The sequence below is a fragment of the Eubalaena glacialis genome, chromosome 19 (assembly GCF_028564815.1).
Source record: "Eubalaena glacialis isolate mEubGla1 chromosome 19, mEubGla1.1.hap2.+ XY, whole genome shotgun sequence".
NCBI lineage: Eukaryota > Metazoa > Chordata > Mammalia > Artiodactyla > Balaenidae > Eubalaena > Eubalaena glacialis.
The window spans coordinates 48,908,385-48,931,610 of record NC_083734.1 but is presented as its reverse complement, the minus strand read 5'-3'; the positions used below and the strand labels follow the sequence as shown (position 1 = coordinate 48,931,610).

General features: G+C 39.7%; 1 protein-coding gene across 2 annotated transcripts; it reads left to right on the top strand.

Moving 5' to 3' along the window:
- The first annotated feature begins 407 nt into the window (after window positions 1-407).
- Window positions 408-19,955, top strand: CCDC47 (coiled-coil domain containing 47). Of its 2 annotated transcripts, none has more exons than XM_061174924.1 (13): window positions 408-558; window positions 5,208-5,476; window positions 5,949-6,056; window positions 7,339-7,513; window positions 8,921-9,042; window positions 9,428-9,493; window positions 11,680-11,781; window positions 11,982-12,092; window positions 12,797-12,882; window positions 14,237-14,295; window positions 14,809-14,918; window positions 15,145-15,312; window positions 18,722-19,955. In XM_061174924.1, exons 1-13 carry the CDS (start codon window positions 474-476, stop codon window positions 18,800-18,802), a joined length of 1,542 nt encoding a protein of 513 aa, XP_061030907.1. In that variant the 5' UTR covers window positions 408-473; the 3' UTR covers window positions 18,803-19,955. The 2 variants fall into 2 exon arrangements, with proteins under 2 accessions (XP_061030907.1, XP_061030906.1); XM_061174923.1 differs by having other exon boundaries at window positions 408-609.
- Window positions 19,956-23,226: the final 3,271 nt, after the last annotated feature.

Here is a 23,226-nt window from a genome sequence, read left to right as displayed (position 1 = left end):
TAGGAAGTGGGCCTGGAAGTGAAGAAAGTAGCAGTGACGGGGAGCCGCCAAAAAATCCCAAGAAGGGGGCTCGGGTGGAAACCACATGTACATAAAATTGTCGATCCTCTAAAGTCCGCTCTTTTGCAAATGCGACCTGGGCAAGATTTCCCCGCGTGCCTCTGGCCACGTGGTCCCGTAGAGCATGGCGACTTTTAGCTTCCGGAGCACGGGTTCAGCGTGATAACAGCTTGACTGAACCCTAGTGGAGAGCACAGGGATAGGCGCGGGCAGTTCCGGCCGAGGGGCCGGGCTTATGTAACCCTCCCAGCTACCACACCTCGCCTCAGCTGGGCGGGGGAGGAGGAGGTCTCGCTCTGCCCCCTGAGCTGTGTCCCGCCCCCGCGCCGTGCGCAGGCGCGGACGGGCCGCACGCATTCTACGTAACGGCTGGCGGAGGTTACGTGAAGAGTGGTGCGGAGTGACTGAGCTACATGGTCCGGCTGTGCCCTAGAGGCGTCGAGGGCAGTGAAACCGCAGTGACCCGGCAGGCGGTGGCCGGCCCGAGAGGCAGGCAGGGTAAGGCGGCAGCCGCAGGGGCGCTGGTCCGGGTTCTAGCCCTCCGTACAGGTAGGGAGCGGGCCGTGACGCGCTAGTCGGTGGCGTCGGGCTGGGCCGAGCGGTGACGCTGAGTTGCGTGGCCTAACCAGGTCCCTTTTCCCACCCCATCTCCTAAGTCCAGCCTATGGTGACATGCCTCGGTCCCCGCGCCTTCTCGCCTTTCCCGACTTTCTTAAAAACAAACCAGACTTTGTCCGCCCCAGGGCCCATTTTCTGTTGGGAGTTCTGTTCGGGGTTGGAGTGACTTTTAACGGTTTTGGGGAACTTCCAGAACTGTGAGCAAATGCCAACCCGCAGAGCAAAGTTAGAGCAAGCCCACAGCGTGCCAGCAGGAAGAATGCAGCGTAGAATTGATTCTCCTTGCTGGGGAAAGACTAGACCCCGCAGGCTTAACAGAAGCAGCAACCTCTGTGGTCCGTCTTTTCTGAAGGTTTCTAACATGACATGTTTTTATCCACCATGTGTAAGGAGACAGGAGAGTGTCTCCATGATTTCCAGAAGCCTCAGGGTCTGGCCATTGTCAGAAAGGCCTACTCTAAAATGCCAACAAGGAATGATTCCTGCACTTAGTCCCCTTCCGTTTTTAAGTCCAGACCCAATCGCTGCGACTGCCAGGTGAGCTAGCAGAAGAAATCAGACCAGACTTGTTAGTGCTGGGGTGCCCTGCCCCAGGAGTCTCAGGACTGCCTCTCAGGCAGGGAGTTGTGCGTTTGAGAAATGAGTTGACAGGTGCACCAGACAGACTTCTGGGAGGGAAGGCCAAGGCACAGATGGCTTGGATAATTTTAACCTAAATACCCTTAAAGGAGCTCTGTTACAGGGCTGAGTTAACTTAGGAGTGCTTCTGTGGTGTGAACGTTCTAAGTGGAAATTCACTTTGGAATGACCAGACCTTTTGTCAGGGAGTTAATCAAGTTGACTGTGCCAGTGTTAACCTTTATTTGCTTCTATTTGAAAAAGTTTAAAACTGAGATCTGAAAGAGAAACACTAAAAATGAGGTATTTTTACACCTTAAAGGGCGTTCATAAGGCACAGTGGAAGGAAGTAATGGGAACTGCTATTTATTGAGTATCTTCTATGTGCCAAGCACGTATCTCTTGTAATATCCACTACAGCCCTGTGAGGCAAGTAGTGAATGACTATCCCTTTTTTGGTATGTGGGGAACAGGGGTTTAAGTAATTAGCCCAAGATCATATGGCTGGCAAATGGTAGAGCTGATGTTTTAAACCAAACCTAACTCCACCAACATATGTGCTCCTTTTCGTATTTCTTCCACTTTTGACTATGAAGCTAAGGGTGTTTGGAGACACATCACAAGCCTCTTTGAGGTTGTTGTCAAGAGGGCAGCTGTGTTTTCCCATAAAATGTCCCCTGGTGCTAACCTCAAAGATCAAATATTGGAAAGGATATAATATTGGCCTATCCTTGGTGGCATTTCTCAAATCATTTGTGCCTTTCAAAATTTATGAACTTTGTCCAAATTTAAGAACATTTCTTGAGCAGCCGTGAGTTGCAAGGTATTGGGCAATAGCCTTTGATATTGAGCCAATTTCCTTTATGAATTTATGGTGTTGTAAATATGAGATATAGAATATTCACTATACCAGAGCACCTTGAGAGATCAGTATTGGGTTTGCCAAAAAGTTCTTTCAGTTAGTGAATATGTTGTTCAATAAAGTTCTTCATGAAAGTGAAAAATGTGTCTTTTTTGAACTTAAAACCGAACGAACTTTTTGGCCAACCCAATACATACTCCCTTTTGCCACCCATTCACTCTGTTAGTACTCAGCTCCCTGCATCCTGGCTTTCATACTTACCACTTCCTTGCAGTTGCCAATAATGATTTCCTTATTAACATTGGGAAATTTTTGGTCCATATTTTACTTGAACTTTCTGCAGCAATTGAAACCGAGCTCTGTTTCCTTCTTAGAAATATGCTTCTCCTTTGACTTCTGTGCTACCACTTTGACCAGAGTCTCTTTTTCTTTAACCATTCCTTAGTTTCCCATTCCAGTTCTCCCTATTATGCACAACTCTTAGCTGTTATGATTTGTTTCAAGACTTTTTGGTGCTTTTTTTTTTTTTAAACCTAACTCTTAATACTCCCTGGGGATCTCTTTCATTCTCACACCATCTCTATTTCCAGCTTAGGCACGTATCCTGAACTCCAGGCTTATACTTCAAATGCTTCCTTTTCTCCCTTTGTAAAATAGGTTATAATACCTTTTAGGATATTGTGAAAATTAAGAGATAAATGTTAATCATCTAACATACTGCTTGAAAACACTTCAAACTTTTCAACAAGTATTAAATTTAATTTATTGCCTTCCCCCAATTTTTTCGCTCCTTTATTGTTTTTTATCTCAAGGATGACTTTGTCCAGCTGTTAATCAAGCCAAAACTTGGAATCACCCCAGATCTTCCTTTCCCACATTCCTTATATTCAGTCACTTTATGCTGACAAATATAATCCTTAATACTGTCAAATCTGTTTTCCTCTTCATTCGCAATACCACTGCCAGTTCGGTCGTGTTTTATCTCCTAATTATCTCAGCCACTTGCTGTTTTTCCCACCTCAGGTGCCCTTCTCTAATTCACCCTCTGTATGAGCTGTCAGGGTTAAATTGCAAATCTGATTGTATCACTCTCTTACTTAAATCCTTTAGTTGATTCTAATCATCCAAACTTCTTAGTGTGGTATTTAAATAAGGATCATCAAATAAATAAATAAATAAGGATCATCATGATCTGGCCTGTGCTGGCCTTTTTAGCCTCATTTCCCCCATTTGGGTCTACAAACCCAATGTTCTATCATACCAAACTCCTAAAATGTGCTGTTTCAGCCCTCTATGCTATAGCTGTTCCTCAGTCTGCAGTGCCTCTTCTTGAGTGCAGGAACTATCCTTTTATTTTATTTTTTGAAGACCATTTTATTATAAGAACATCATAGAAAAATTAGAAAAGTATTCAATATAAAGAAAAATAAAGGCAAAATGCCCATAATCCTATCATACATAATAATTACTATTTATATGTAGATGTATGTATGACCTTCTAAACCTTTTTGTTTGTGTATTTGCTTCTAAAACAACTTGGGTTCTAACTTCAGTCATAACAATTTTTTTTTTTTAATTTTTAATTTTTAATTTTTTTAATGCTATTCTTGTTTGCTTACATTCTTTTTATGTATGTATGTATGTATGTATGTCTGTATGGCTGTGTTGGGTCTTCGTTTCTGTGCGAGGGCTTTCTCTAGTTGTGGCAAGCGGGGGCCACTCTTCATCGCGGTGCGCGGGCCTCTCACTATCGCGGCCTCTCGTTGCCGAGCACAGGCTCCAGACGCGCAGGCTCAGTAATTGTGGCTCACGGGCCGAGTTGCTCCGCGGCATGTGGGATCTTCCCAGACCAGGGCTCGAACCCGCGTCCCCTGCATTGGCAGGCAGATTCTCAACCACTGCGCCACCAGGGAAGCCCATAACAATTTTTCATAAACAAAAAGTAAGTTTGTTTTTTGTATGTATGTATGGTTTAACCGGTTTCAGCTTTTCCCTGTCATACTGTAACTCATGTCCTTGAAGCTAGGTTCTCTTGGCATAGTATCTGACATGGTGATATGCTCAGTGAGGGAACATTTTATTTGATATGGTAGGATCATTTTATGAAAAGCAGTGAAAGCCAGAGGAGTTTTATTATTATTCTTTAGGTAATTGGTTAGCCTTCATTGGTGATTGAATCCTTATGTAACAAAAGTCATGTTTTAGAAGGATAATGGTAGTTTTTAGGGAGAAGTATGGAGTAGGGAGAGAGTTGAGCAGGGGAGACCATTTAGGATAAAACTGTGGTTCTTGAGTAGGTGGTGTTAGCAAAAATTGCTACTTTAAATAAGTAACAAAATCACTGCTACTGGCTGACTTTGGAGGTGCTGCCTGAGAAGTGGTTGATAGCAGGGATTCTGGAGGCAAAACTGGCATCAGAACGTAGTTCTCTGTCACTTGGTGGTTGTATTACTTAGCATTTCTGTGCCTCATTTTCCTTATCTATGAAATGGGGATGTTAATAAAACCACTTTCTTCAGAGGGTTGTCATGAGGATTAAATTAGTTGCTTTTTGTAAAGCCTTTAGGACAGTGCCTAGCACTTTGTGTCTTAAACATTTGCTTTGATGATGATGATGTGCACACATGAAGTTGATCTAAGAATGAATAGCTTTTCCATTCATGTATTGTTTTTATTGCAACCAACAGATAGTTGCATCTCATTCTTCTTTCATTATCCCTCTTCCCAGTTTCTATATAAAGCTTTTTATAGGTGTTCAAAAACTGCATACTGAATACACAGTGTAAATGGAAGCCAACCTAAAGAAATTAAATGACTAGTACAAGATTTTACAGATAACTAGTGAGAGAGTCCAGACTAGAACCCAGGCCTCTTGAACCTCACCTTATTATTCTTTATATAATGCTATCTGAAATGAACAGTATTAAATAAGAGAAAAGTGGGAGAGTCTTAGATTTATTTTTTAACTGTTTACAAAATGTGATCAGTATGTGTAGAATGGCAGTCCACTTAGGGTTTTTGTTTTTGTCTTGTTTGACTTATTTTTAAGGGGCAATGAAAGCCTTCCATGCTTTCTGTGTTGTCCTTTTGATATTTGGGAGTGCCTCTGAAGCCAAGTTTGATGATTTCGAGGATGAGGAAGACATCGTAGAGTATGATGATAATGACTTTGCTGAATTTGAGGACGTCACAGAAGACTCTGTTACTGAATCTCCTCAACGAGTGATAACCACTGAAGATGATGAAGACGAGACTACTGTGGAGTTGGAAGGGCAGGATGAAAACCAAGAAGGAGATTTTGAAGATGCAGATACCCAGGTAAAGGTTCTTTTTTATTGATTTCTTGGGAAAGTGGAAGGATGGGACAATGTGTAACTAGCACTTTTCGCAGACATTAAAAGTAATGCCCAGGTCTAAGGAGACCTTTACCCTCTGGTATGCTCATTTTTATTCAGTAGATGGAGCTTTTCTAAATGTTTGTGCTATGTTCTCACCTTTTACATTCAACAAAAAATGAATTGTATTTTTCTCCTCTATGGAACGCCTGGATGGAGGATGATGGAGTGGGGGTGGATATGTACTGATGTGTGGATGGGTGGGAATTGTATCATTTAGAGCTCAGGGTTCAAATGCATGGGGAGTCATCATTTGTTTCGAATATGTAATATCTCTGTGTTCTGTGCTTGCTGCTTTCATGTTCTGTTTTCCTCTACAAATGTTGCCTATAAAAATGAGATAAAATTGCTGGTGATGTTAGTGGGGGAAAACAGATTGTGCCTCATTTTCGTAGGAGGGAGATACCGAGAGTGAACCATATGATGATGAAGAATTTGAAGGTTATGAAGACAAACCAGATACTTCTTCTAGCAAAAATAAAGACCCAATAACAATTGTCGATGTAGGTATACAGGTTTTGAATCCCAAACTAACCAACAAAATATCTTGCTGTCATTAATCTCAGAAATATAATTAGTGACACGTAGCTGGTGTTGATGTAACATGGGAGCCATGAAAGAGTTTGACATCAGTTCTTCTGATGCAGTGGACACACGGAAAAACAACCTGTATCTTTTGTTGGGTTCTTTTTATATAAATTTATTTATTTATTTATTTTATTTTTGGCTGTGTTGGGTCTTTGTTGCTGCGCGCAGGCTTTCTCTAGTTGTGGTGAGCGGGGGCTACTCTTCATTGCAGTGCACGGGCTTCTCATTGTGGTGGCTTCTCTTGTGGAGCACAGGCTCTAGGCGCGCAGGCTTCAGTAGTTGCGGCACATGGGCTCAGTAGTTGTGGCTCGCGCGCTCTAGAGCGCAGGCTCAGTAGTTGTGGCACACGGGCTTAATTGCTCCTCGGCATGTGGGATTTTCCCGAACCAGGGCTTGAACCCATGTCCCCTGCATTGGCAGGCGGATTCTTAACCACTGTGCCACCAGGGAAGTCCCGCAAACTGTATGTTTTTATTTTAGCCTTCCTAGTTTTATTTACCAAGGAATGAAGAGGAGAGACATTGGGCTTATTTGGGGGGTGGGACTCAGAATCAAGATGAATACAGAGGGCTTTCCAGCTTTTCATCCCATTTGATTATCCTCATATTTCCTTAAAGAATCTTTTACAAAGATGACCTGGAAGGACTTCCCTGGTGGTGCAGTGGTTAAGAATTTGCCTGCCAACACAGGGGACACGGGTTCAATCCCTGGTCCAGGAGGATCCCACATGCCGTGGAGCAACTATGTCCGTGCACCACAACTACTGAGCCTGCACTCTAGAGCCCGCGAGCCACAACTACTGAGCCCACGTGCCACAACTACTGAAGCCCACGTGCCTAGAGCCCATGCTCTGCAACAAGAGAAGCCCACGCGCTGCAACAAAGAGTAGCCCCTGCTCGCTGCAACTAGAGAAAGCCCGCGCGCAGCAACGAAGACCCAACACAGCCAGATAAATAAATTAATAAATAATAAATAATAAATAAAACCTTCATTAAAAAAAAAAAGCAACACTGAAAAAAAAAAAGATGACCTGGAAAACCGAAATGGGCATATTTTTCAAAGTATAACCATATTCAGTGACAGTTATCTAACGTATCCACTTCTGTTTATGGGTTTTCTCATTCTCCGTTATACCTTGAGTTAGACTTCGTCCTTCAGCCTCAACCAACATTAAATGGAACGATTGTTCTTCTTTAGGTTCCTGCACACCTCCAGAACAGTTGGGAGAGTTATTATCTAGAGATTTTAATGGTGACTGGTCTGCTTGCCTACATCATGAATTATATCATCGGGAAGAATAAAAACAGTCGCCTTGCTCAGGCCTGGTTTAACACTCATAGGGAGCTTTTGGAGAGCAACTTTACCTTAGTAGGTAAGTTAGGCTAATACAAGTCTAGCCACCTGTTTGAAAACTTTCTGGTAAGAACTGCTTATTCCGCTCAGCGTAAGCATCTAACTACTTTCATGGACTGCTGAAGAGGATGCTTTTTTTCCTTCTCTCAAGGATCCCTCTTTTGTTAGGTTGTGCATAATGAATAAATTGCATTCATGAAATAATTTTCTCATCTTTCATCAGTCATTTGCTATACAGCTTCAGATAGAATGAGACAATCAGTGTTATCAAAACAAGTTGATAAAAATCTAGCCAAGAGCAAAGAATTTTGACATTTTACGTAGCTTAATAAACGCTTTCAATTCATCTTTTAGAAATTAGAAGTCCTTCAGAATTTCTTCAGGTTTTAGGCACTTTAGTGTCAGATCCACTGCAGAGGTGTACACTGATACCTTAGAGGAAGCACTGTAATGGTGTAGTGTAGGGGGTAAGGTAGACTCACCCACCTTCACTTCAACTTGGCTTTAAACACTTCGTTTCCCTTTGATAGCAAGCAAGTATCCATCTCTTCTGCTCTTTAGCAGGACTGTGTACTATGTTGTGCTAGGTACTTTGCATACATTGTTTCTTATTTAATCTTTAGAACAATACTGTCAGTTGGATATAGTTTCTGTTTTCCTAAGGAGGGAACTGAAGTCCAGAGAAGTGTTAAAACTTGTCTAAGCTGTTCAACTGCAACCATGATATTAGAACCTAGTCTACCTGCTTCCAAAGTCCATGCTGTCCACTGTACCATACTATGTCAGTACTTTTTGACCTGGAAATTAGGAAAAAAATAAGCAGCCTTTAATGCCTTCTACTTCCCTTGGTGTGTTTTCATTTGGTGTGTCAGTCTGCTTTACCTTGTAAAGTTGGACACATTTTTTTGTACATTAATGAATTAAATGAAGAGAGGAAATTATTGGAATTTGAGCTTTTTGTAGCTCTTAATACCACTGTTATCATTTTGCTGCAGGAAAAACAAACTTGGTTAAAGTTAAATGAAAGGAAACACCGTGAGGGAGTGTTGAATAGTTAGTATTAATGGTATTTTTTATTCACTACATAGGTTTTTTTTTTTTTAACTTTTGGCAGAGACATTTAAACTGACTTTGCTCCATTTTGTACCTACTCTTGAGATACTTGTATTCCAAGCTGAATGTCGTTAACTAACAAGGACACACAAGTAATGCTAGAGTCCATAATTTTTTAAAGGCAACAATAAAGCATTTTAGAAGTAAAAGGAATAATGCTCATCTGTTGTAATCTATGTCTAAAGGAGAGTTCTATAAGATAGCTAAATATTGTTAACCTAAATGTACCGTCATTTGGGGGTCAGAGTAGAAGAGTGTGTGGTGATTAGGCCCCAGCATTTCCAGTGAATCATGTTAATGGTTTTACCCCTAGGGGATGATGGAACTAATAAAGAAGCCACCAGCACAGGAAAGCTGAACCAGGAGAATGAGCACATTTACAACCTGTGGTGTTCTGGTCGAGTGTGCTGTGAGGGGATGCTTATCCAGCTGAGGGTAAGTAGGGAATTTCTGGTACAGTGTATATCTTCCTTTCATTTTTTCCAGCGTGATCCCAAGTCCTGTAAGATCAGTGTCTCATTTTTTTCATGTTTTACTTAAAATGAGATCTAAAAATCATCTTTTGGGAATTCCCTGGTGGTCCAGTGGTTAAGACTCTGCGCTTCCACTGCAGGAGGCCCTGGTTCGATCCCTGGTCAGGGAACTAACATCCTGCAAGCCACGCGGCACGGCCAAATAAATAAGTAAATAAAAATCATCTTTTTTACTGACTGGCAAATGTAGAGTATATTTGATGAAGCATTTGAGTCCCCCTCCAGTGTCTTCTCCTTATAGCACACAGAAGTTGCAATTGTTCTCTTGGGTTTTTTTTGTTTTTTAGTTCCTCAAGAGACAGGACTTATTGAATGTCCTGGCCCGGATGATGAGGCCAGTGAGTGATCAAGTGGTATGTATTCTTCCTGCTGGTTTTCTCTGTACAGATTGAATTCTTAACTTCTTAGAGCTTGTTCCATTTCTTGCCGGGATTATATTTGGACTTTCTAACAACTTGTGTCCCTTGCCCAAAAAATGGAACCTTTTCTATCTAGACAGATCATCTTCCACTCAGTGTGAAACTGGGGGTGGAGGTGCAGGTGGGTGTGAGGAGACGTATGTGCTTTTTGTGGGGAAGGAGGTAATACTCTGTCACCAGGTAGATCAACAGAATCAACCTGGATGATGGAGGGAAACACAGTTGTCACAGACCGTTTGCCCTCACATCTGACTCTGCTTTTGGTGTCTGCTTTTATCTTTGGCAGTAGGCTGGGTTTCTTTTCAAATATTTTTTGCCTCAAGTAATACATCTTGGGCTGAATGAGTTCATAACACAATATGGAGACCTTATTGTTTGGTATACTTTCTTTCCTTTGTTAAATTAACATGTTAATCTGAAAACTGTGTCCTTCATTAGAAATGCCACATTCCCCCTCCCTTCATTCTTCCAATAAATAATTGTGCTGACTCCCACTGCTGCAAGAAACAAAAATACATGAGACAGTCTTTTATATAAACTAGTAGAACAAGAAATGTATGCATATATATCAAAATACAAAGTAGTATTTGGTTAATAAGTGCTATATTGGTAATATAATTAGGTACTTTTTATTGGATTGAAACTCAATTGTTATTTTAAAGGTCTTATTGTTCGTTGGAAACCTGTTACTTTTATTTATTTTTATTTTTCTAATGTGGCCGCTGATGATTCTACCCACTAATTTTTAGAGCCTCCTCAGTTAAAACTCAAAGGAGGAAGTTTTGCTGCATCTCCAGCCATCTTTTTGTAGAAATTATTCTTTAGAGTGTTGCGTTAATCGTTTTCAGTTCTTTCCTGAGGTAGATTTAATCTTCTCTATTCCTCTGAGCCAGCCAGCCTTTTTACTTTTTTTGCTGTTTTTTTGGGGGTTTTTTACCTGCAATGAAAAGCAGCCTCAGCAAGCATATGGGTTTTTTATATTTTTAAGCCTTTTTATGTGGGTTCTGCTTAAGGTGTTACTTTGTGTAGTTTCCCCTCAATGGTAAAAGAGCAGAAAACCTTTTCTTTAGCAGCTGCCATCTTGCCAGATCTTTGCTATATTTCCCTACATTAACGTTTCTCTTCTTCCACATATATACTGGTAATTTTTGACCCAAACTTTTAAAGATAATAGTTAATAAGACAAATAGGGCCATGTTTTATCATACCAGACTCTTTAGGCTTATAACTTTATCTCTCTGGCCCAATGTAGAGTATTAAAAACTGTTTAACCTGCCTCTGGGGTGTTTCCAACACCAACAACCAGTTCTCTGATTCTCCAGATACCAGTTGGATGTCCAACAATTCAATTCAATTCTCATATTATCTACTTGGAGTTAGTGCCAGATCCCACAAGTTAAAGGTCTCATTCCCACAAGATTGCCCACACTTCAGATGCTAGTTGCAGGCCCCAGGCCACCATACTTCTGACTGCCCAGCTATAAATCTAGAGTTCCCACAGCTCTCCCCTCAGATTCAATAATTTTCTAGAATAGCTCACAGAACTCAGGAAAACACTTTACTTACATTTACCGGTTTATTGTAAAGGCTACAGTTCAGGAACAGCCAAATGGAAGAGAGGCGTGGGGGTGGGGCGGTGCACAGAGCTTCCATGCCTCTGGAGCTTGGGCCCCTCTTCTTAGGGTCATTTAGGCTGTTGGCAGAATTCAGTTCCCTGTGGTTGCAAGTTCCTATTTTCCTGCTAGTTGTCGCTGGGAACCGCTCTTAGCTCCTAGAGGCTATTCTCAGGTCCTTGCCACGTGGTTCCCCTCCGCCCCGTAGCCCTTTCACACTTTCACTCTTTCTTCAAGTAGGGTCCAGTCCCTTTTGAGGACTCACTTGATTAGGTCAGTCCACCCAGGATAGTGTCCCTTTTGATGAACTGAAAGTCAACTGATTAGGGACCATCTGCCATGTAACACAACGTAATCATGGTAATGATAATACCATCACATTCACAAGTCCTGCTCACATTCAAGGGGAGGATGTATACACCAGCAGGCAGGAATATTGGGGGCTGTCTTAGAAATCTGCCTGTCACAGAACCTAACAGGTGAGTTTTGTTGGTTTTTTTTTTAAAGCAAATAAAAGTAACCATGAATGATGAAGACATGGATACCTATGTGTTTGCTGTTGGTACTCGGAAAGCCTTGGTACGACTACAGAAAGAGATGCAGGATCTGGTATGTCAGGTTCTTTTTCAAATAATATGTAGAAACTGTGCCTCTTTATTACATAAATGTTTGACTTCAGAGCATAAGATAATTATATCACTTGAACAGTTGTATCACTTTGAAATAGGTCAGTACATATTCTCTTGAGAAAAAAAGTCCTTGTGCATAATAAAATATCATGTCTTACTTTCAACTACGTCTTCCTCTAGAGTGAGTTTTGTAGTGACAAACCTAAGTCTGGAGCGAAGTATGGACTGCCTGACTCCTTGGCCATCCTGTCAGAGATGGGAGAAGTCACAGAGGGAATGATGGATACAAAGGTAAATACAATAGAAGACATACATTTGTAGACCATTTACAGGGCAGTCTCCCTGAAAGTTACACTGTACAAATTCTTCATTTTTATCTTCCTTTCCCACACAACCATTAAAATATTTTCTTTAAACAATAGATTCACTTGTCAAAAAGTTTTATTAGTCGAGAAATTCTCTCTAAATCAAGAACAAATTGTCCCTAGGATTGCTAATGGCTTTCAGGTTTTTTGGAAAAGGACTACTACTTTAATCCTTATCACCATGTCATTTAGGTTTTTAAAGTTTCAGTTAGTATAGAAGACGGGTATGTAAAGAGCTATTTTTTTCCTATTGGTTGTGTATGGTAACAGCACATCTTAGTATCATAAAAATATAGGAAAGCTCAAAGACAGTTCTAAATGTAAGTTCTGGGTGATGTGGTTGTGAAGAATTCCTAAAATTATTTTAGATTTTATGTTCATGCTTTCACTCGTATTTTGAACACTATTTTGAGATATATTTTCAGCTGCTCAATTTTGATCATTGGTGTGACTAAAGAAAGGCAGTAGTTTCATCATAGGGAGAGTCCTTATTTAAATTTAATTTTTTTAAGCTTTAGCCTTCATGACATTGTGCAAAAGTAAGGAGGATTAAAGAGTGAATATCTTTATGAAAAAAGAGAAGTGCATCAAACCTACTTTAAAAAAAATAATTTTCTTTTCTTATTTCAGATGGTTCACTTTCTTACACACTATGCTGACAAGATTGAATCTGTTCATTTTTCAGACCAGTTCTCTGGTCCAAAAATTATGCAAGAGTACGTATGAAATAAAAATATTGAAGTCAGTTTTCTTCACTAGCTTTCTGTGTTGAAACACCTGCAAGGTGCTTCTGCAATTTCCCTTCCCAAATGAGTGAGGGAAGTTGGTGACAGCATCCAAGTTTTCCTTTGCTTTGACTGCATGCATCGTGAAGGTAATTGAAAACCTATGGGGGACAGTCAAATAAGCCTCCCCAGTTTGCATGTGTCACCGCATGTATGCATCACCCACTCAGTGAGGTAAATGAGAATCTAACAGAATGGCTAATACTAAGAAAATGCAATTGGTAATCTCTGTCCTTTGTAGTCTAGGGTTGTTGTTTTTTGGTTTTCTTTTTCCTTTTTAATTTATGATGTGAATCTGTCTGTGATGTTTGACTTGTGTTTGATTGCAGGTGTATGCGTTTTGTAATTCATGGCCTTTTCCGGCTTTCTTCTTTGAATGGTTGAGTGATTATATTCTTTCTAGTGTATTATCAGACACTCTTAATGCCCGTAAAGTTTCTGGCTTTATAGTAATATTGTTCAAATGTAAATATTCAGGGCTTGAATTTGCTGTTTGATTTCACATCCTGTCGCAGGAGAGCGTATTTAAGTTTACCCTTGGTGTAGAATTGGTTCTGACCTAAATTTTTGGCTAAGGACTGTGGAGTTGAATAGAGTTAAAAGCCAATTTGAATTTTAATTTTGTGTCAAAATCACTAAGGTAATCAAAATTACTTATGCCTCTAGATGGTGTTGGATCATCCTTGCCTTGCTCAACTCAATAATAACACTGGACAAAGTATCACATTGCGGCATTCATGGAGCATTTTGTATGTGGGGGGAGGTGTGGAGGGTTGAAAGTCAAAGATTACAAGAGGATTCTTTGGGGAGTCAGAACTAAATTATATATGCTATAGTAGATTATTTCTCAACTTATTCTGAGCCTGACTCAAAAATAAGATCCTTCATCATAGGAAGATAGATTAAGAGTTGGAAATAAAACATAAAAATCCATCAAAATAAACAAAAAGGTTATTTAAAATATGGGCCTCGTACTTAAATACAGGCTCATTTCTGGCTCCCCCGGTGAGATGGAATTATCCTGCCTGGAGGGGACATCACTGGAGGTGCTGAAGGATAGGATAAAGATCACTTGGGAATGCATCCATCAGGTAGAAGAGTGGACCAGATGACCTGTAAAGCTCCTTCGGGCTCTGAGATTGTATTTGACTTGGGGATGCCAAGCCAAATACTGTGCTGATTATTTGCACAGGTATCTGTTCATCTAAGTGAATTGGGTGACTTATGTGCATGGAAAGTATCTCTTTCTTGTGTTCTTTCTAAATAACTCTTTCTTTTATGACAGGGAAGGTCAGCCTTTAAAGCTACCTGACACTAAGAGGACACTATTGTTTACATTTAATGGTAAGTGTTCTGTGTCCTGTCTCAGTTTTTTGTTTTCTCTGAGATGATCTTAAGGAGAGTATTGTTTCTTTCTAAATGATAGCTATAAAAAACTACATTAAAACTAACCCCAGGGACTTCCCTGGCGGTCCAGTGGTTAAGACTTGGCTTTCCAATGCAGGGGGTGCCGGTTTGATCCCTGTTCAGGGAGCTAAGATCCCACATGCCTTGCGGCCAAAAAACCCAAAACATATAACAGACTCAATATTGTAACAAATTCAATAAAGACTTTAAAAAAATGGTCCACATCAAAAAAAAAATCTTTAAAAAAAACAACCTCATGCCAGCTTATTGGTTTTTTGGTTTCTTCAATAAGAGATCCTTTTATATATTTTAATTTCTATTTTCTGCTGCATTTTAGCTGCCTAAGAAACTTGGAGAAAGGAGCCTATTAATACGAAAAGAAAAAAAAAGTTAATACAAGAAGTATGAATGCTGCCATTAACTCAATAGGAAAATGGTTTTGTTTTCCAGTGCCTGGCTCAGGTAACACTTACCCAAAGGATATGGAGGCTTTACTACCCCTGATGAACATGGTGATTTATTCTATTGATAAAGCCAAAAAGTTTCGACTCAACAGAGAAGTAAGACCTGCAGCCTTTATTATAAGTTGGAGCCTTTTATTGTGTTTTTCCCCCCAAGGGGCGGCGGGGAGGGGGGTCAGCTTTCGATTATTTCAGTGATTTTATCTTTGCTAGTTGACTTAAAAGTGCTACATGGGAGTGGTTTTATGAAAGAATATTAAATGGGATTTTGTTTCTGTTGGATTGAAATGGATTTCTTATAAATTGCTTTGTTTCCTGGGGAAAGGGCAAACAAAAAGCAGACAAGAACCGAGCTCGAGTGGAGGAGAACTTCTTGAAGCTGACGCATGTGCAGAGACAGGAAGCTGCCCAGTCTCGGCGTGAGGAGAAGAAAAGAGCAGAGAAGGAGCGAATCATGAATGAGGAAGATCCTGAGAAACAGCGCAGGCTGGAGGTAAGACAAACTTCTTATCACCGGGGTAAAACTCAGATTTATAAGGATGCCTATTTGCGCCATATTGGCTGTTAAGGTAATTCTGTGTAGGAATGTACACAGGCTAAAAGCTTAGCATTTTCTCAGCACTTGGGACAGTTAGTTGATAGCACTGTAAAAAAAGAATAATCCTTCCTGTTCAAACCATGTTAGATTGAGTCTCGATCCTGGAGAATGATATGAATTATCCTGTTCCCCCAGCACAGGCCCTTTTGGAAAGTTCCACTATCATCTTTCAAGCCAAACACTTACTAAGGTAGAAAGAAATTTGGGATTTTAATAGAGGCCAGGACATGTGCCCTATGGTCCAAATAAACTTGTTTTGTAAAAATTTTATTTTGATTATAGAATTAGAGAATTCTAATATTTTTTGTTTGTATTTTGTTTTCTATTTTGTACATAACTAGAATCTCAAACTCAAGAGCTTTTTAAGGCTGTAGTCTGTTATGTTTCAAACATCAGCATGTTCTCATGTTTTGTGAAGTAAGATGCTGTAGTCCAGCTCTAAAATTTTAAACCTTGCAAATGCTGGTCAAAAAAGAGGAGAACAAAGTTCTGGGAAATGTGAATTTTAATGTGAATAACCTCAAGGATTGAAGAAAATTCTTGTAAGTGGAGGAGGCAGGCTGCCAAGAAAAAGTGAGCCACTGGACTTCCCTGGTGGCACAGTGGTTAAGAATCCGCCTGCCAGTGCAGGGGACACGGGTTCGAGCCCTGGTCCGGGAAGATCCCACATGCCCCGGAGCAACCAAGCCTGTGCGCCACAACTACTAGAAGCCTGCGCGCCCTAGAGCCCGCGACCCACAACTACTGAAGCCCGTGTGCCTAGAGCCCATGCTCTGCAACAAGAGAAGCCACCACAGTGAGAAGCCCGCGCACCTCAACAAAGAGTAGCCCCCACTCCCCGCAACTAGAGAAAGTCCGCGCGCAACAACGAAGACCCAACACAGCCAAAAATAAATTAATTAATTTTTAAAAAAAGAAAAGAAAAAGTGAGCCCCTGTGTGGCACTTTAGTTGCTGGTAGAGTCATTAATGCTGTTGAGTGTAGTGACCAGAGTACCACAGCCCTCCTCTCATCCTTTCTCATCAATCTTTGTTTGATTTGGTTTCATTTAGTTGATGGATATTTTTCCCCTGAAAATAGAGCTCTGTGTTCATGCAGTCTTCTTTATAAATATAAATGGCTTTTTAACAGATACACAGGAAGAATCTACATGGACTCATTAATAGATAATGCCTTTCGTTTTTCTATGAAAAAAAAAGTTCTCCAGTTATTTCTAGAGTTTGAAACTATAGTAGGTTTAAGTAAAAGAGGGGCCCAGAACTTAAGTCAGATTGTAAGTTGCTTGTGGGTGTAAACCATGTATTTTTTAGAACCACCACTTTATAGTATCTAGGCCTAGGTACCTTGTAAAAAGATCTAGTGAATTAAATGGGAAAGGAGCCAAACAAAACACAAAAAACCCTATAGTGAATTTCTGGCTTGAATGGCTCATTTATACCAATGATCTGGACCTTCCTGCCACTACTGGTAGAGCTTTGTTTTGTTTTGTTACATATTTAATTTGAAAAGTATAGAGAAACATATACACAGACATTAAAATTAACCTTAATTCTACCATGTAAGAACAATGTAACATAATACTTCAGACAGGTTCCATCCCTAAAAGTAACCACTGTTAACACTAGTTTATTGAGTTCCTCAACTGTGTATATTCAGTGTACATATTCCATTTCTTAATGTAGATCATCTTATAAACTTTTTATATTAAAAATATAGCAATCTTTCAAGAAAGTGTCTTTCCTTATTTGTTCTTTTTTATTTCCTGAAGAAAACAATCCTAGGAGAGAAAAAGAGAGATTGGCTGCCAATAAGAAGTTGTACCAGTTTATACTTTTACCAGTACATGATATGAGAGCTCCTCTTTACTCATGTCTTTATGAAAACTATTTAACAAGTTTTTGAATGTATGACTGTTAGTGGGGAAATGGTATCTCATTTGTTTTGGCAGTTTTTGAATTATTGAACATTTTTCACATATTTATGGACATTAACATAAACATGTTTCTTAAATATGTTGATGTAAACAGATTTCTTCTCTTAACCACTATACTGTATTCTGTGCATTGGTAGTTTTACACATGTGTATAGTATGTAATATGGTAAGGGATGGATAGTGTTGGGGAAAGAATGAGTATGGTGGAGGTAAGAGTTTGGACAGTGGGAAAGGGACCTTGGGACAGTCTTTTGACCATTTTATATAGCTGTCCCAGAAGAGTATAGCTTCTGACAAATATGCTATTGCTGTTTGCTTGCTACTGAGCCCTCACAAGAGGCAGCAGCTGCCAAAGGAGGTGGCTTCATTCCTGCCTCTGTGAACCCAAACTCAGAGTGCATTTTTCCATTGAAGTGGTGTTAACAATGATGGCTCAATTCTTCAAGGTAGTTACACAGTAGCACAGCTTTGGATAGATACTCATTCAGGCTTACCCTGCTGTATTGATGGTTAGTGGATAGTTTTTTGTTAGCAAGTGTGAGAACCTGACAGAGTCAGTAGTTCCCAAACCAACAATTTACCGATCACCCTTTGAAACATAATTTGTTATACTGTCGAGGACTATATATATATTATGTTCTTCTGTTTTTCCTCTTCCATATTTTCTCAGTCCTGTACCAGTGGAGGAGTATGTTTATCAGAACATTTCTACCTTAAACCCCTAAAAAAATTAGGCTTGAGATTGCAGCTGAAATAAGCTTTAATCAGACGTGGCCACTATTAACTAACCGTGAGGTCATACCTTGACTTGGCCTGTAAGGCTTCCCTCAGTACAGGTGATAAAAACCAGTGACTTTTGCTACCAAAATAATGTGTTTGAAGCTCTTTCTCCTTTTACACAACCTCCTAATTCCTAAATAAAAATATGATAAAAATTCCCAGTTGAACATTATGAATTGAAAAGTGTTGTGCTTGGGCATAAAGTCTATGCTAATAAGAAGAGATTTATAATTAATAATCTGATCAAACAAGATCTTAAGGTTTTCTGAACTGAAATACAAATCCTTGGCAGATACATATGTTATGATGAAAGTTGGGCTAGTGTTTCCTGTGTTTAGGAAAAATCAGACCAGAATAACAAAGTCTGCTTAAGTGTATAGTGTTTAATTTCTCTCTAACTTGAGATTTTAGTTATCTTTACTTCATTTCAAGTTAATTTTCATTAACCAACATACATATTAGCAATTCTTATAACTATCTTCTGGAATGTTATTTGTGGTGCTAGCCTAAATAGTATAGGCAGTATTCTAGTTTTGACTTTTTTTTAAACAAGTACTAAAATCATAGTTTGCATTCCCTCTTTCTCTCTAGGAAGCTGCCTTGAGGCGTGAGCAAAAGAAATTGGAGAAGAAGCAAATGAAAATGAAACAAATCAAAGTGAAAGCCATGTAAAGTCATCCAAGAGATCTGAGTCCTTATGCCACCTGTAAGCTCTGAATTCACAGGAAACAAAAAATACCAGTTCATTTCTCATTGTAAAGTTTCCCAGTGACTGAGAAATCCTTATTTCATCATGTGTTCTGTTTTTGGTTTGGAGTTTTACAAAGGTTGTAGATACATTGGAAGGACTCTGTTACAGTAATTTTCTTCCAGATAATCAGATTATTTTGATTATTTTATAAAAGGAATAATATATGAAATCTGTGTAGTTTCAAAACATTTTAAAAATTATAACATGAATAAGTACTTTTAGTGCTTGATATTTGAAGAAATATCATGAAATTTATAGATATATAATTAGATTGTTACTTTTTGTTTAAACTAGACAGTTGAAATGGCTATGAAGACTGACTCTAAACCAAGATTCCACAGATAACTATTGGAATTGCACAATAAACATTGCTTGGTGTTCTCTTCTTTGTCTACATGAAACTTGTAAAAAAATAAAATTTAGAACACTATATGTGATACTGAGATTTCAGGGACTCAACAGTCTGGTTCAGTATATGTTTATAGGTGGGAGGTGCTGATGACAGTATGATAGGATATCTTTAGGCTTTAGGATACTTACATGTATGTGGAAAATTCTAGGGATAGGTAGTACAGGAGCACGGTTTCCTCCTTACCTGATACCATGAGCTAATGACAATGTGAATGCTGTATTTTAAGTGGTTGTATGTTTTCTTGAGTAACAAATGCATGAAAAATTAACTGCTTCACCTAGATGAGATCAGTGGTCTATGTGAAGTCACAAAAGTTTTCCTTCTTGGTCGCTGCAACCTGTGGGATGTTCACGGAGAAGCTCTGTTCTCTGTGTTATGGCCATGTCCCTTTGCTTCTCCTTCTGCTTTTATCTCTTCCACAGTTGAGGCTGGGTATATTCTTTCAAAGAAATAGCCATGAATATGCATAAACATACTTTTAAAAATGAGCTTTCCTAGACTATTGAGAGTTCCTTCTGCCTCTTGAGGAAGGAACTCTTGGGGGAGAGGCCCATCTATCTGCACGAGCATTTAGCTTGTTCAGATCTCTGCATTTTATAAATGCTTCCTACTAAGAAAGCATTTTTTAAGTCACTGCTTGTACCAGGTAATTTTTGCTGGGGATGGGAAAGGGTTGGGTTTTTTGTGGGAGAGGGGTGGGTGGGTATTTTTTGTTGATTCTTTATGTGCAGGTGTGTTCTGAGGCAATAACAAGTTGCTGTGAAAACAGCATGTGCTGCTGCCTTTGTAACTGCATGGAAACTTTTCACATGGGTTTTTCTCTAGGTTAATGCAGAAATGTATAAACTGGGAGATGCAAATGTAATTTTTTTAACAGTTCATGAAATTAAGTTATTAAAATAACAAAATTTAATTACCTTAATGCTATATAATTCTAGAATTAGCCTTGTTTTACAAACCTTTAACCTGCATTTTAGAAATCAAAGTTGGTATGCTTAGCTATCTTTTGATTAATAAAAGCTTTCTTAAAGTCCCACACATTTGGACCATGGCAGCTAATTTTGTAATTTAAGCATTCATATGAACTACCTATGGACATATATTAAACTAATTGACAAAAGTCTCAGAGTGCCGCCTTTACTTTTCTGGGGTTGCCCTACAAGAGTATAAGCCCATAGGAATGTTCTTCTTGTTCAATAAAAGTCAGCACTGAAGTGCTTTTCCCTCAAAAGAGTTAGCATTGACAGTAATCCTTTAGTTGTTACCAGTTTTTGGTGTTTTGTTTTGTTTTTCGGCTGTGCTGCACGGCTTGCGGGATCTTGGTTCCCCAACGAGGGATCAAACCTGCGCCCTCGGCAGTGAAAGCTTGCAGTCCTAACCACTGGACCACCAGGGAATTTCCACTAGTTATTTTAATTAATGTTTTATATTTTTAGAGCCCCATTATGTCATTGATGGGCTTCTCCCCAGAGTCCCCTACTAGAGTTGAGACACCCTTGTCTCTCCTGTGACTGAGAGGACAAAGAGAGGAGAATGTTGTTGACTGGCACACGTTGGAAAACCTGTCTTGTCCTCCAGTCTTGTCTGCATTGCCTGGGCACTTAGCAGTACCACAGCAAGTGCTGGACTGGAAGATAGAGACTTGGCCTTTAGTGCCGGCAAAACCAGTTACTAATCCTTTGACTTTGGGCAGGTAACCTCTTTGAGTCTCTGTTCTGATCTTCCTTCTACAAAGTAAGGGAAGTAATTATTTTCTCTACCTACCTCAAATGTAGGTCAACACCAAGAGGTAATATATGTAAAATTCTCCTGTAAATGGTAGCACTTTAAAAAATGTATCATCTAGGCCTATTCTCCAAGTGGTGTATTTTTGCTTTATTCTGTTTTGCTTTTCTTTCTCTCAGTGGAAACCAAGCAGATCCTTTCAGAGTTCTCTAACTTTATCTGCAAAACTTGACAAGGTATTATTGGGGTGGGGGGGGATAGTTTACAATTCTGTTTCCTTAATAATAGAAACTTTCCTTGTCAGGCACCAGATGTGAAACTCTTTTCTTTAGATGGAACTTAGACCAAAGAAAAACATTAATTGGCATTCTCATTCCACCCATCCAATAGGAATTGGAAACGTGAAAATTACTTAGAGCAGTGTTGTACGAGGATCTAGTCGTTTTGGTGTGAGGGATGAAATACTGTACTTAATCACCCCAGATTCTCTTTCCTTACTGTTCCTGGCTCCATGAATTCAAATTCATGCTTTGAATTATTTGAAAGCGTGTAAGAGGGAGAAGACAGTTATACCCATAAGAGTGGCTTCTATTACACACTACTAAAACAATAGTGAATAGTATTTTCTCAGTTTCTGGAGTTTGGTGATGGGCTAAAGATTTATTTGCATTTGGAAAAAAGTGTAATGTTTTTATCTTTGCACAAGTTGAATGCCATCTTCTCAGCTCTGTGAACTGAGAGGTAATACCAATTTCAGAAGAAGGTTTTTTGTTTTGTTTTTTTTCCCTGAAAGGGAGAACTTTGTGTCTACTACTATACTGCTCTTAATGGATATTATTAGGTTATATTTTCGTCTTTTAAAATTAATTGTCCTCTTTAATTTCACCTATTTTGCTTTTCCAAATAGTGTAACTTTTATTTATGTAAAAGACACCCAGGCCTTTTAAAGTATTTAGTTCCATGGGAGTTATTTGGAGATCAGATAATATCATATACGCCTAGGTTATTTGTTGTAACAACTTTGCTTTCCTATCACATTTCCAACTTAAATGCTTAAATAGCTTTCTTTTGCCTCTTTTTCTTGCATGTTAACTGCATCACTTAGCAAGGTTGTAGCAAAGCTAGAATTGAAGCTAGTTTTCTGCTTCAGGAAAGAGCCCTGGGTTTGTGGGTAGGGACCCAGGTGCTGTCCTAGTGCTGTAACAAGTCTCTTTCCTTATCTATAGGTGGGCATCATCTACTCTGCCCTTTCTAAAATGCCTTTTCAGAGGATATTAGATAACATGTATAAAGTGCCTTGACATATAAAATGCTCTATAAAATAATCCTGCTCAACTTGTTAAACTACACATTGTAAGCATTTCTAGCTCTCACTTGAGTATTGTAGGCAATTAGTTTTACCCTTCTCACAGTTAATTTATGTGGTATCTTGAAGAGGGCAGTGCACTCCGGGTGCTCAGGGTTAAAAACAAAATAGCCAGGATCTTCAGTCCATCTCCATTCCTCTAGGCTTCAAGCAAGTTTCAGAAGGCTCCAGAAATCTTGGAGAGTCCCAGCCCTTATGATACATAAGTGAAAAGCAATAGGGAGTTTGTGCATCCCATGACTCAAGTCAAAAGCAAAGCAAGGAGAAACTGAGTTTGTAAACTCTCAAAATTGACCTTTCATTACACCAGTTTTCTAATTAATCTGGATTTAGGAGGCCCTTTTCCAAGGAAATTTGCTCCTTGAAACAGAGTCTAGGCCAAAAGTTTCTCAAAATAGCTTTTGTGGGCAGTCATGAAGATGGGGAGATCTTTTAGCCCCCTTGACCAACTGACATCCAGTTAGAAAATGACATAGCTACTGGGCTGGACATTAGAACAGATGAGAAGTACTTCCGTGTTTAAATTCCCCATTGTGGTGGCTGCATCAAGTCTGGCATCTTTCAGGCACTGACTCCTCTAGTACCCTTGATTCCAAAGACCACACGTGAAGAAGTTGTTTTCAAGAGAACATCGCGGGGGACTTCCCTGGTGGCACAATGGTTAAGAATCCACCTGCCAATGCAGGGGACGCGGGTCCAATCCCTAGTCCTGGAGGATCCCATATGCTGCGGAGCAACTAAGCTCCTGTACCACAACTGCTGAGCCTGCTCTCTAGAGCCCGCAAGCCACAACTACTGAGCCCGCGTGCCACAACTGCTGAAGCCCACCTGCCTAGAGCCCG

Bases quoted from the DNA above. Each gene is read 5' to 3' on its own strand.
- CCDC47 (XM_061174923.1), top strand. From the start codon at position 474: ATGGTCCGGCTGTGCCCTAGAGGCGTCGAGGGCAGTGAAACCGCAGTG. The intron at 5,477-5,948 runs GTAAAGGTTCTT...TCATTTTCGTAG, and splicing joins TTGAAGATGCAGATACCCAG to GAGGGAGATACCGAGAGTGA. The intron at 15,313-18,721 runs GTAAGACAAACT...CTTTCTCTCTAG, and splicing joins AGAAACAGCGCAGGCTGGAG to GAAGCTGCCTTGAGGCGTGA.